Here is a 14,155-nt window from a genome sequence, read left to right as displayed (position 1 = left end):
CAACCTCTAAAACCCTCCTGTTCCTTGTAAGAGTCTGCAGCTATTCTCACATTTCTCCCTTGGAGAAGAGGCACGTGTCGAGATCCACCTAGTCAAAGCTCACATTTGCACCTTTAGTCCACAGGAGCAAATCTGATTGTATGTTGGTCAGCTGCCCATTATCTGCACAAGAGAACAAAATTCACTGGGGCCAACAAGCCGCCTCCCTTTCTCCTGACCAGCTTACCCTGCTCCACCTGCCACTGATTACCAGCCTCTGACAGTGTACTCACCTCTCCCTTCCGCCCAGGCATGAATACAGGCAGATCCGGTAGGGGGAGTAGGAAAGAGCTTCAGGCAGCCTGAGGGGATAGAAGAGAATATTCAGCAAAATTACCACAGGATATTGACAGGGGAAGCCTAGCAGTAGCTGGAAGGGGTTTTGCACAACTCTCACCCCCATAAACCACAGGGTTTAGTAACTCCCTCCGAAAAACAAGCCTCCACGTGGCTCTTGGGACGCTAAAATCTCTGCTGCTCCCACATTCACACCCGGTCCTCCTCCCCCCTTGTCTGTGGAGCAGAGAACAGGTGGCACATTACTTAACCAATTTTCCAAAGCTTAGTCACTTCTGCTTTTAATAGATGCCAGCAGTTGGTATTTACCGTCCCGCTGATATTACGGCAGCCATCAAGGGTACTGCCACCCAGCCCGTGTTCCACTTGACAGAATCCATCCATGTGGAGTTAACACAATGGAGGAGGCTTAGGCAGGATGGGGTGCTTGCCCGGTGATGGAGAAAGACATTATAATGCATCACACCAAGAGTTGAGTTGACTTGGCTTCCAGTTTTATACTTGCCATCTGCTGATAAACATTATCTCACCTCCGTGAGGTAGTCAAAAGAGGCGTATGTTTTCTTTCTTTTTTTTTTTTTAATTAATTAATTAATTTATTTATCTTTGTCTGCGTTGGGTCTTCATTGCTGCGCGCGGGCTTTCTCTAGTTTCGGCGAGCGGGGGCTACTCTTCGTTGCGGTGCGCTGGCTTCTCATTGCGGTGGCTTCTCTTGTTGTGGAGCACGGGCTCTCGGCACGCGGGCTTCAGTAGTTGTGGCACATGGGCTCAGCAGGTGTGGCTCACGGGCTCTAGAGCGCAGGCTCAGCAGCTGTGGCGCATGGGCTTAGTTGCTCCGCGGCATGTGGGATCTTCCCGGACCAGGGCTTGAACCCATGTGCCCTGCATTGGCAGGTGGATTCTTAACCCCTACACCACCAGGGAAATCCTGTATGTTTTCTTTTTAACTTAATGTGCAATAATTGTCCCCCTTTCACTTGCCAGTTTTTCCCCCCGGGTTGAATATCAGTTTGGGTATTTGACTCAAACTATAAATTGGCGGTCCTTGAGGGAGACTTCCAAATTAATGTACTCAAGGAGAAGGAAATTACATGTATAGCTCTGTTTTGAATAGATGTCCACCAAATACCAACTCTCTGTGATTTGCCAAATTTCTACCAGCTGCTCAGGGAATGGAAGGTTATGAAGTTGGTGGAATAGTTTGATAACCCTGCACTGTAGACGAGGCCACAGCAAGCTGCGTTTGATAATGAACTAGGGTTTCCTGCTGCCTCTACACATGAAGAAAATGGCCAAGTACACGACTGGATTTCTAGTGTCATACTAAATGTTAGAAACTCAGGACTGAATGATGTCTAGTAGCCCTATGAGGCTATTTAAAATACTGTAATCTTTATCATTTTTTAAAATTAATTTTTACTGGAGTATAGTTGATTTACAATGTTGTGTTTGTTTCTCCTGTACAGCAAAGTGAATCAGTTTTCCATATACATATATCCACTCTTTTTTAGATTCTCTTCCCATATAGGTCATTACAGAGTATTAAGTAGAGTTCCCTGTGCTATACAGGAGGTCCTTACTAGTTATCTATTTTGTATGGTGTATATCTGTCAATCCCAATCTCCCAATTTATCCCTCCCCCCGACTTTCCCCCTTGGTAACCATAAGTTTGCTTTCTATATCTGTGACTCTATTTGTTTTGTAAATAAGTTCATTTGTACCATTTTTTTTAGATTCCATATATAAGCGATATCATATATTTGTCTTTCTCTGACTTATTTTACTCAGTATGACAATCTCTAGGTCCATCCACGTCACTGCAAATGGCATTATTGTGTTCTTTTTTATGGCTGAGTAATATTCCATTGTATATATATAAATTTATTTTATTTATTTATGTTTGGCTGCATTGGGTCTTGATTGCTGCACACAGGCTTTCTCTATTTGCAGCGAGCGTGGGCTACTCTTCGTTGTGGTGTGCGGGCTTCTCATTGTGGTGGCTTCTCTTGTTGCAGAGCACAGGCTCTAGGTGTGCAGGCTTCAGTAGTTGTGGCGTGCGGGCTCAGTAGTTGTGGCTCGCGGGCTCTAGAGCGCAGGCTCAGTAGTTGTGGCACATGGGCTTAGTTGTTCCGTGGCATGTGGGATCTTCCTGGACCAGGGATTGAACCTGTGTCCCCAGTGTTGGCAGGCGGATTCTTTACCACTGTGCCACCAGGGAAGTCCTTCATTGTATATATTTACCACATCTTCTTTATCCATTCATCCGTTGATGGACATTTAGGCTGCTTCCATGTCTTGGCTATCGTATTGTGCTGCAGTGAACATTGGGGTGCATGTATCTTTTTGAATTATGGTTTTCTCTGGGGGATTGCTGGATCATATAGTAGCCCTATTTTTAGTTTTTCAAGGAAAATACTGTTATCTTTTCTTTTTTAATTATTAATTTATTTTTATTTATTTATTTATGCCTGTGCTGGGTCTTCGTTTCTGTGCGAGGGCTTTCTCTAGTTGCTGCAAGTGGGGGCCACTCTTCATCGCAGTGCGCGGGCCTCTCACTATCACGACCTCTCTTGTTGCGGAGCGCAGGCTCAGTAATTGTGGCTCACGGGCCTAGTTGCTCTGCGGCGTGTGGGATCTTCCCAGACCAGGGCTTGAACCCGTGTCCCCTGCATTGGCAGGCAGATTCTCAACCACTGCGCCACCAGGGAAGCCCAATACTGTTATCTTTTGACTGGCAATTGTGATCTGTGTCCTCTCCCAGAGAACCCCTCAAGTGAGTCACCTAGTGTTTGAATTCTCATTTCTCCTAAATGGTGACTCACACATGCAAAAGCACTGCATATGGTCTTCCCCCCGTCCCCCAGTCTCCTGCTCCCCACTCTACCTCAAAACTCAGAAAAGAGCACCGTGCATTTATAAACGAAAGCAGATGTCAAGTGTATCCTGGAGTGGGAGAGAGGAGGTCAGTCATTGAGGGAATCATTGAGCAAGCAATTACTTTGGAAAGAATCCCCACCCAGGCTCATAGTTGGCAATTTTCTCACTGAATTGTGTGGACTCCTGCAAAAACCACATCCACTTGAGGCTCTCAGGGCTCAGCGTAAGGAGGAATCTTACATGTACGAAACCACGTATAGTAGCACAAATCCGCAATGGACAAGCTCTCAAACAAACTGGAACGTGCTGGTAGTTGAAAACATGCCCGCACAGTAGTGGAAATCTGCTTTGGACAGCCAACAAGCATGCAGTCCAACGTACCACCGCTGAACTAAGGGATGGACTTGGAGGACTTCAGTGGGATAAATATAAACTACCAGCATTATTATCATTTTTAACTTTATCTGCAAACTCTAAGTTTAAAGAACCTATCCTATTTGAGATGGCTGTCGTAACAGCCGACTTTAGAGGGACTTCCCTGGTGGTCCAGACTCCGTGCTTCCAATGCAGGGGGCGCGGGCTCGATTCCTGGTGGGGGAACTAAGATCCCACTTGCTGAGTGGTGCAAAGTATCTCTCCAGGTAGATAGTGTCAGAACTGAGCTGAATGGTAGGACACCCAGGTGGTGTTGCAGAACTGCTTGGTGAGGGGAAAAACATACACACATTTGGTGACCAGAAGTGGAGTACTGAGTGTAAAGGAGACACACAGGAGTGCTGCGCGTCCTGTGGGATCTGAGTTCCTAGACCAGGGATCGAACCCGCGCCCACTGCAGTGGGAGCGCGGAGTCTTAACCACTGGACTGCCAGGGTAAGTCCCTCCTTTAAGATTTTTAAATTCACAGCCAAAAGAAAAAAAAAAACTTAATTAATTCAATGAAAGGTGTAGAGCATCCTTTACTTGTGTATGTTAAAGTATTTCAGTCAAGGACTTTTCCTTTGGAATAACGCAGTATTAAATGTTAACAAAAGAACCAAATATCCAAAGAAGTAGCTCACATTTTTATGCAGTATCAAAAGAAAACTTTTTCAATGAAGTGATTTTTAAGTATGGTCCACAGCCCCAGAGGACCATAATCTACCCAAAAACCAGCAAGTTGGGCCCTCAGTTCTTATGGACAAAGTCTCTGGAAACACTCACCAATTGCTGCAAAATGAGCTTTTGCAGGAATGTTTGTGGCCCATGAGGGGGTCGTTAGCCAGACTTTTACCATAGAATTAAGAGTTGTATAGTATGACCTGCTAAGTGCAAGTCACCAGTCACTAAGATGTGGTCTCTATTAGTTCAAGTCCCCTGGCTTAAATTCCATTTTACTGAGAGTATCCTGGCTGCTAGCCCAGGTCACAGCCCCAAGCACATGCACACACAGATGCTCAGAACTTTACAAGGAGGCTTTGTTGTCAGGACTTTTTCAAGTTGGTTGAGGTTTCTGCTGCTCTTCTTGCAACTTTACCAGTATAGTTTGTAGAGTTACTGGATAAACCCTGCAGTTCAGATGGAATTTACTGTCCATGCACTATTTACTAGTGATCTGATTAGATTTTAAGAAAAATGTCTAATGGTTCAAATGAGTCATTTACACAACTATTGCTTAAGCAGATGCACATGTAATAAAAACACGTACTTCTTGCATCATGACATTTCATGGGCAATATGCTGCCTATGAGTTTGCTGTTCTCTTGAGCCGATCTTAATCAGGCTTTCTTCCCTGCAACTCAAACCAAACACCTGTCAAGTCTACCATTCTCAGTGCTCATCTTACTTGACCCGTTTACAGCAGGTAACCCTGTGGACTTGCTTGCTCCTTCCTAAAATGCTGTCCACTTGACCTCCAGGCCTCTCCCTTGGTTTTCCTACCTCAGGGGCAGTTCCCTCTTAAATCACTCTGTGGGTTCATCACACTGACCAATCTATGTTGGAGGGCTGAGTCCATCCTGCCTAGCTGACCTCACTGTTCTAGCTTCAGATGTCATGCATTATCTTCCCAGCAGATATTCTTCACTTTACACCACTTCGCTTTCACAAAAGACCTAGCTACACTAGTACTTGATCCCGCTAATCAAAAGAAATCCGAAGAGAATTTTCCCTTTTGCAAAAAAAGGGTGAAAATTGAAAACGGCATTCAGCATTTCTTTTGCAGTGAGGCCTCAGAGGCAGTGTGCACCCCAAGCAGCTTCCCCAGAACTACACTCAGCATCTGTTATCAAGCTACCATAGCTCTGAGCTGTGTCTGTGAGCATCTGTGCTTATCTCAGCTTCTTTTGTGTATCCATTAGCAAGATGTGTCCTAAGGTAACTGCTTCTTTGCTTTATACCATTTCAGCTTAAGAAAGGTTTCACAGGAAGGTTCTTTCAGATGCTGGGGAAACCTGTATCTCTTAAATTCTCTAATTCTCCTCCTGACTGCTTACTTAGTTCACTTCAGTCAAGAGTCAGCATCTCAATTTAGCCTATCCAAAAGTGAACTCTTGGGTGGTTCTTAGTTTGCTGGAGTGTTGTGGGGGGTCCGGAGGTTGCTGAATGCGGACTTCCTAGGGAGGGGTGGCGGGTATCTGGTACGCAGCTGAGGCCCATGCCGAGCCGGCGCTGGTTGGTGCAAGCTGTCTGCCCTCTCGACGGGGAAACGACATCACATTTACTGAATTTTATATGGTCAGAAATCTGTTTAAATCAAAGGACAATTGACAACAAATTTGAGAGGGGCTTGGAGAACACATACCAGGAATGGATTCTCTCAACTATGCAACGGTATCTGATTCAGCTGTGGAAATTGAGAATCAAAGTGATAACTCTTCCTCTGGTAGCAGCTTATTTAAAACTCAGTGTGTTCCTATCCCACCTAAAAGGAGGCAAAGAAACCCTATTAGAAAATTTGTTCACAAACCTGAAAGTACTCAAGCAAGAGATTCGTCTAGTGACTCATCTATAGAGCCAAGACCATTGACTTTAAAAGCTATTTTTGAAAGATTCAAAAAAAAGAAACGTAAAAAGAGGAAATACAAGCCAACGGGAAGATCAAGGGGAAGACCAAAAGGAAGGAGAAACACTAGAAGCTCACAAATAAATAAGAAACAATTTAAAGACAAAGGACCTGGTTTCCCATTTTTAGAATCAGGAAATGGAAGAAAACCATTACCTTGGAGAAAAATTTTAACCTTTGAGCAAGCAGTGGCAAGAGGATTTTTTAACTACCTTGAAAAACTGAAGTATGAATACCATCTCAAGGAATCCTTGAAACAAATGAATGTTGGTGAAGATTTAGAAAAAGAAGACTTTGATAGTTGTAGATACAGATACTTGGATGATGATGGATCTATCTCTCCTATTGAAGAGTCAGCAGCAGAGGAGGAGATTGCAACAAATCTTGAACATGATGAATGTGATATTAAATTGGTGGAGGATAATTATTTCATAATAAGTTCTGAATTACCAAAGAAGAAGAATGTATATTTGGAACAAGAGGAAAATACTGAAGAAGCTGCACTGCCTAAAAAGAGAGCATCAAAATCCAAAAAACACTGGACAGAAGACAGAATGGCCTGAAAATAGATAGGATTATGACTACCAGACAAGGTAAACAGAATAGAGAAAAAGGAACTTTATAGAAAGAAAAGACCATAAATGTGAATACATATGCCAGCCTTATGATAAAAAAGAACCTTGTAAGAAAAATTTTTTAAAATTCAAAAGTGAACTCTTGATTTCCTATCCTCAGTCTTCCCCGTCTCAGTGTTGACTCCTTTCTTCCAGATGCTCAGGACAAAACACTTGGCATCACCCTTAAATCCATTCTTTCACCTCATTCAACGCATCAGCAAGTCCTGTTCTCTAATTTCCAACCACCTCAAGTATCACCCTAGACTAAGCCACTATCATCTCTCACCTAAAAATATTATACATCATTGTTCTCTTTGCTTTTACACTGTTACCCAACAGCCAAAATGACCTTTTAGGGCACATCATCATGTCACCCTTCTGTTCAAAAGCCCTCTGGTGGCTTCCCTGCCTGATCTGGTTTCCTCTTTTCCTGTGTACTTACCTCAGCTCTTCCTCTTGCCATCTTGGGTCCAGCATACTGGCCACCTTTTCCCCTGAACATGTCAACCACACTACTTCAGACACTACATTTGCTCTTTTGCCTGTAATGCTCTGCCCCCAGATATCCACATAACCTCCTTCCTTGCTTTCAGCTTCCTATTCAAGTTATCACATTACAAAAGCCTTCCTAGACAATACTGTTAAGAGTCCTTTCTCCATCTACTGTTTTACATACATGTAGCCCAGAGCTTCAAGTCCACTAGGAACGTACCTGTTTCAAGCTTGGCAGCAGTGATAAACACATGCCTTCTGATATGCACAAAGTACTCACCACCTGTTATTCTTGCACAAAATATCTTAACCCGGCTCTAACTTGGAGTTAACTAGAAAAAGATCGAAAATAAGCATTCTTAGGCAACTACCTCAACTTGCTTCCTATATAAGGCCTCTGCATTGCTATTCCTGTTCTTCCAGTCTTTTCCATGTGAGCTCACTAAATCAGGTTGCAGCTTACATTACCTCAAGACTTCTCCCACTACCAGATTATCCTCACCTTCACAGCACTGACCACTGCCTGAAAATTCTCTTCCGATAGTATGTTTCAGAGGCAGGCAAGTGGCCTCCTAGATCACTGGTGCTCAAAACCACCCTCAGCATGACTCCAGTTTCCAGTATTTGGGTATACTTTCACCAGTCACCAGGGGGCACTACCAACCTGATTAGCATTTGTCTTAGGCTCTGAACCACACTTCGGTCTCTTGAAGTCACTGGCTGCACCCTTGGTTCACATAAAAGAATCACTGGCTTGCCTTTAGATTTAACCCTTATGCTTTTAAAAGTGAAATCAGAAGGCAAGGGTGTAGGGGAATAATTTTCCAGTACTTTTCTTGTAAACTCTTATGAATTCTTCTTTGGAATCATGGAGGCTTTCACTGTTCACAGTTATTTGTGAATTGCGATTTTTTCCCTGTATTCCCCCATTCAATCTGGACTGCCACAATCAGACAGACAGGAAGCGCAAGGACACTTTTTTCTTGCATCTGTGCTGGAAACCTTAGCAGACAGTAACTGCTCCAGGCATGTCAGATAGATGCATTTTCATATCCTTCTTCTGATACCCACAGCCTTTTCAGATACAATTTGACTACCACCTGCTTTTCCTCTGCCCACCAACTATCCCACACTCCATCTGTAATTTCATCTTTAAAACGGGCCAGCAAACCTTTCCTGTAAAGGGCCACAATGGTTATTTTAGGGCTTGCAGGCCCTTAGATCTGTCACTCATCTCTGCTCTTGCAGTGTCAGAGCCAGTCAATACATAAACAGATGGGCATGGCAGTGTTCCAATACAACTAGACACAAACTTAGATTTTGTATTTTTTCACATCCCGTAAGCTATTTTGAACCACTTAAAAATGTAACCACCTTAGTCACACAAAAACAGGTGGTAGGACAAGCCAGTTTGCCAACCCTGTTCCAAGAAGTTTGACACAAGTATTCCAGGAGATGTCTAGATTTCTCTAGAACTTGGCTCTACTTGCTTTGTAAATAAGCTGAGACAATACTTTGCTTCCAACTGTGTTAAGTCTCGTTTTATTCTTTTGGTAATTTCTTCCAGAGTTCACTACTTCCATTTGTAGGTGATGAAATGTGTAAGACATCCACTTCAAATGCTGGCACTGCTATGAGCATGGTCTTTCCCTTTATTTCAACCAATTACTGTTGATTCTTGTTTATATTCCAAGTCCCGGAAGTGGTTTTCATTGCAGAAGTTATCTGAAGATGCTCTTATGCTTTCTAGTAGTGGTCTACAACCAGGCTCTAGCTTCTCCAGGAAGGCTACACAGGATGGATTTAGATATTACATATTAAACTAAGAGGCATTCTCTCAATTGAGTTTAAATGCATTTTATTTTTAGACAACCTACATGACATGTTTTTTTTTTTCCTCAAATCAATGCCTCCGCTCCAAACAAATCAACATCAAAACGAAGAGCTCAAGATGCCATCAGTCCCATCTGTCTAAGTCCTGGTGTTGTGTGGATGAACAGCAGCAGCCAGCCAGTTATGACGAGCAGGTGACAGATCCGAACAGCCAAATCTGTTACTGTGAAAACAAGGAAGACCCCATCAACACCTTTCCAATATGAACATATTTAACACTTCCAGGCTGCAAATGTATTCCCCTATTCAATCTGGGCTGCCACAAAGACAGACAGAAAGCGCAGGGATTATTCTCTTGCATCCTAGTGCAAACCAAAAGAACAACCGCAGACTGTTCAAGGTCTATCAGTGGATGCAGAAATGTCTCATTCTGAGAAAGTTCCACTCACTTCGTTCTAACAAAAGCCTCACACATTCTTTGAATCCGTTTAGACATTTTTGTTCATTGCTGCCCCAATCCTGTTTAGTGTAGCCTTAAATTTATCTTACTCCTAATTTACGTAGAAGCCCCTGAAAGCTAGGATAATGAATGCCTTCATTTCTGTATCGCCTCTAGTAATTCCTTGCATAGCAGACATTCATTTAATTTTAGTAAAGCAATTGGCATATCGGATCAGCAGCCAACTCTAAACTGTATTTACTAAAAGCTAGTAACATCAAGGCTTTCACGACCAGCTGCCAATTATCAGTAAATAAGGGTGAACGGTTTCTTTACAAAAAGGTTTTAATACTCATGTGTATGTGCAGCAAAATAGGAAGAGAAAGGCAGTCTGATTTCGACAAGCCATTTCTATGGGGAAGATCAACATAGGGTGTTATCTCTGATCTCTAGAGCTGCTCAGTATTTAAGCTATGCTTTGTAATGTCACCTATAAGTTTTCTGCAGATAAAGACTCTAAGCCTTTCTGTACCATAAAAATCTTTTACATGTAAAACACCCTCTTTAGGCCCCAAAGAAAAATAAGACCTAGAGCTTCAGTTTAAAAGACTATTGTAGGATCCATTCTAACTATCCTAGTGGCAAAACAAGGATTATGCCTAGGATATATCCATTTTTACATTAATGATTCAACCCACTTCTTTATACTTACACATTTTTCCATTTCTAGACCATCCTTAAAGAAAATCATATACGGGGTCACACCATCCTCGCGGTAGTCCAGCAGAGCAACCATGCCATCTGGATTCATGTTTTCACCAATAAAGAACTTAGGAAGCAAACAAATACTCAGAATTAGATTACGCACGGATGTGTTGTATCAAAACAATAACTCAAAGGATGATTCAGAACACCGCTATTTAAATCAAGGGACTTCAGCAACTAACGGCTCTGATGCCTAGGAGAAAAAATGCTCACGAATCAAACTTCAGTTCACTCAAAGTACTAATAAAAACCAAATAAAAGTACAGAGCAATCCAGGGACACTAGACTTTCAGGAAACTTACTCAGCCCCACACATCCATTTCCAAACCCTACAAACAAGGCTTTTTACATAGTCAAGCACAGGGAACATAAAGCTAGCAACGAGAGGATATCACATGAGAAGCTATCTTATGGCCAGAGGATGTATGAAAACCGGAAAATTAAAGAGCCAGGTTGTGTTCGTTTTTTTTCTTAGGGGTAAACGAAAGTCACTGAAGTTTCTCAACAGGACAAGCTCAGATCAGAAAGAGCTTCAGTGGCAACAAGACACATTGAAATTGGAAAGAGAAAACTGGAAGACCACTTGGGAGTTAACAAGCAATTCAAGAGAAAGAACTGGGAAATGTTATCTGAGTACAGATAAGATTCTGGAACCAGAAGACAAGATCTGGAAACATGCTTGGGAGCAGAGAAAGCTACTTCCTACAGCCTAGACTACTGGAGTTGAATCTATGAAGTATTTAAACTGTTCAAAAGACCGAGAAAATAACCACAGCTTAATTACATCAGAGATTCATCAAGCAACTCATTTTTTGCTCAGTTAAAATTGTACAATCCTTCGGTCCAAATATTTAAGTTATTTACCTGATAGTTTTTGAAATTAGCAAGGATATGCTTGATTTGTTCTGCAGCCCCTGTCATAAAAGGTTTTACTCTTTCTGGTCTCTGTTCTTCAAGCTTCCCTTTGATTCTAAAACAACATTTTATTGATAGGTTGGTTATTCAGTTCTGAGCAAAGTATATTTTCATTAAGTAAAAATTACAAACTGAAACCAGCTGTCACTGAGCAAAATAACGTGGCGCACGCAATCAAGAAATTACTAGTTCACAGGAGGGATGTTGTAATCAACAAGACTGTTTCTAACTTGGAATTTCATGTCAGCTTATCTCCACAGTACTATTCTCAAAAGGTAAAACCAAACCACATGCTCCAGTATGCTCACATTATTTTACTTATAGAAAAACAACCACCCTTCTGAGCTCATTAATAAAAAGACCTCTGACAAGCAAGCCTGCCGCTAAAAATCTCAGTAAGCCAACCCCTAAATCCTATAGGATTTTCAGACCTCGACTGGGGTGTGCTGGTATCACTTACGACTTCATGTAATCTTTGATGTACTTCTTGTAGGCTTCTTTTGTGAAACTGGTTTCCTGCAAGTGATGGTTCATGACAATATCCACACCAGTGACTACTGTGCCTTCGGTACCTTCGCCCTCGGGGCCTTCAGCGGAGGCATTTCCACCAATGAGCGAGTCATCAATGTTACCCTCTGTCCTACTGACCATCTGCATTAAGAAAAAGTTTAGTTGCTAACACATCCTCGACTTTACCATAAACGCATCCAAAAAATTTATGCTGGCACCTCGTGTACCCGTCATCCTTCCACCAAACATTTAGTTCTTGTCGAATACCATGAACACATTACGGGGGAAAAAAATTCTAAAATCCATTTCCCGAAACACCTCAGCTCAACAATTCTTTGTTGACCGGAACGAAAAGGGGGTCATTTACAACCCAGTGGAAGTTTTGCGTGGGCTGTCGGGTTGATGAGCAAGTAGGGATAGGGCAAACGTTGAAGGACTTGGGGCTCCCAAACCGGAGACAACCTGTCCGGGACCGCCTGGGAGGAGGATGGGCGCCGAAGCGGCGAACCTATTTCCAGGATCAGCTCCGCCTCCACTTTTCTAGAAAAACCCGAGCCCGGAAAGAGCGTCTCCTCCACCAGGAGGCAACGGCGAGGATTGCACAACCCCGGGCGGGGGAGCGGCGGAAACCCGAGCCTACCCGGCCCCGCGCCGCGACCCGGCCGACTCACCTTCCCCTCCACCTCCAGACACAGCCCGTCCGCGACCTCCCGGATCTTGTAGATGTCGGAGAACATCTCATCATCTGTTCGGGGACATATACCCGCCGGTCACGGTACGCCCGAGGCCCGAGCGGGCGCCATTTCCCGCGCCGGCCGGCCGCACGCGGCCCCCGCCCCTCCCTGGGCGCTCGAAACCCCGACGCGCGCCCCAAGCACCGACCCTCCTCGCTCCCAGGAAGGCGCCGGCGTCCCCCAGGCCCACGACACGGCGACGGCGGCCGCCTCCCCGCACCCACCCACACCCCCGTCCCCTGTGAGCGGCGTTAGGGGCAGTGCAGTCCCGACTCACGGCTGATGAGGTCCCGGTAGATGATCATGATGGCGACTGGAGGGAGACAACGGTGGCACTGGCTTAGGAGCACGGAGCTCAGAGCGAGCGCGGTGCTGCCGGAGCGGCGCTCGGGGGGAGGGGGGAGCGGGCGGAAAAGGCCGACTCTGCCGCTCCCCAACCTCATATAGCGAGCACGTCCCCCTACGTCATCTCCCGCTGCGCCTCCGGAAGCGCCGCAAGCGGTGACGTGGCACGCAGAGCCGCGCGGTGGGCAGGGCCACTGCGCGGGCCGAGGGGAGGACAGGCGAGCATCCGGGGACTTGGCCCCGGGATACAATGCCGCGCGTTCCGCTGGGATCGCGGGGCGGCCGAGGGGAGAGGAGGCGGGGAGAGGAGGGGAGAGGAGGGGGCAGAGGGAAAATGCCTGAGAGCTTGGAGAGGGGGGATGGAGGGGGAGGAGCGCGCGACGGAGGGAGGAGGAAGGGGCTCCCGGGCCCTGAGTGGTGGAAGCGGCGCCTGGGGTCCTGCCCCTCCAGACACTTCAGGGTGGCCCTAGAAGGTGCTGGGCCTGGGTGAGTCTTAGATGAAGTCTCTTCAAGTTTCCGCCCCAGGCTTCGCCCAGCGCAAGCTCCCACCCTTTCTGGGAGCAAAAGTGACAGCTGTTGTAAAGAACTTTGCATTTACGGAAGGTCCCCTCGAGGTCTTGGGAGACCGCGAGGCTGTCCACGAGGACGAGGTCAGGGGACTGGGCTTACGATAAGCCTCTGTGATCTCCGAGGGCCTCGGAGAACTTCTCAGCGTTTGCCCCCAGGGCTGCCCCACCTCGAGTTTTCTGACGCCTTTGTGGGGCAGAGCAGAGTCCGAGTTGTGGGATCCAGGTCGTCCCGCCTGCCCCCTGGGAATAATCGTGGGGGGCGTAGAGTCTGTGGGAAGGGACTTGAAGAGGAAGGAAGGTGTCAAGGGAGTTTGCACAGGTTTCCTATCTCTCAGTTTGGTCCCGTATTTGGAAGTTCGCGGTTCCTAAGACAGCTATAAAATCTTCATGTTTCTGTTTTGCACTTGGTTTAGAATTAGGTCCTTTGTTTGAAAAAAGGGTATGTTGTCACTTTAAGGTGAAGTCGAAATTATAACCCAGGCGCTAGAGGGTTAAATATAAAAGGAAAGAGCTTCCCACTGGCCGAAATTTTATTCGGACTTCAGACCCAATTACTCGGTTTAAAAAAAAAAAAAAAAAAAAAAAAAGCCTGATTTAGTCACGTCTTTGGTTTAAAGGCAAAGATATATGCCAGTATGAAACCGGAGAGCTTGTTCCGTTCCACAACTATATTTGTGCTCTAC

At 45.0% G+C, this 14,155-nt stretch overlaps 2 protein-coding genes and 2 non-coding genes across 4 annotated transcripts; 1 reads left to right on the top strand and 3 right to left on the bottom strand.

Annotated features, from left to right (window-relative positions):
* Window positions 1–5,760: 5,760 nt before the first annotated feature.
* Window positions 5,761–6,923, top strand: LOC132352201 (TATA box-binding protein-associated factor RNA polymerase I subunit D-like). The gene has a single exon (XM_059902478.1). It carries the CDS (start codon window positions 5,998–6,000, stop codon window positions 6,814–6,816), a length of 819 nt encoding a protein of 272 aa, XP_059758461.1. The 5' UTR covers window positions 5,761–5,997; the 3' UTR covers window positions 6,817–6,923.
* Window positions 6,924–8,276: 1,353 nt separating this feature from the next.
* LOC132352797 (small nucleolar RNA SNORA31) lies at window positions 8,277–8,407 on the bottom strand. Its single transcript, XR_009498878.1, has one exon. It is a non-coding gene; the product is annotated as a small nucleolar RNA SNORA31 (small nucleolar RNA).
* A 796-nt stretch (window positions 8,408–9,203) lies between these two features.
* Window positions 9,204–13,001, bottom strand: TPT1 (tumor protein, translationally-controlled 1). The gene is made up of 6 exons (XM_059902479.1): window positions 12,836–13,001; window positions 12,496–12,569; window positions 11,775–11,965; window positions 11,264–11,369; window positions 10,347–10,463; window positions 9,204–9,418 (listed from the first exon to the last, which is right to left on the bottom strand). The coding sequence occupies exons 1-6, from the start codon at window positions 12,999–13,001 to the stop codon at window positions 9,416–9,418; spliced, it is 657 nt and encodes a 218-aa protein (XP_059758462.1). The 3' UTR covers window positions 9,204–9,415.
* Window positions 9,486–9,613, bottom strand: LOC132352796 (small nucleolar RNA SNORA31). The gene has a single exon (XR_009498877.1). It is a non-coding gene; the product is annotated as a small nucleolar RNA SNORA31 (small nucleolar RNA).
* Window positions 13,002–14,155: the final 1,154 nt, after the last annotated feature.

Source organism: Balaenoptera ricei, chromosome 18, assembly GCF_028023285.1.
Source record: "Balaenoptera ricei isolate mBalRic1 chromosome 18, mBalRic1.hap2, whole genome shotgun sequence".
NCBI classification, from domain to species: Eukaryota; Metazoa; Chordata; class Mammalia; order Artiodactyla; family Balaenopteridae; genus Balaenoptera; species Balaenoptera ricei.
This window is presented reverse-complemented; position numbering and strand designations above follow the sequence as displayed.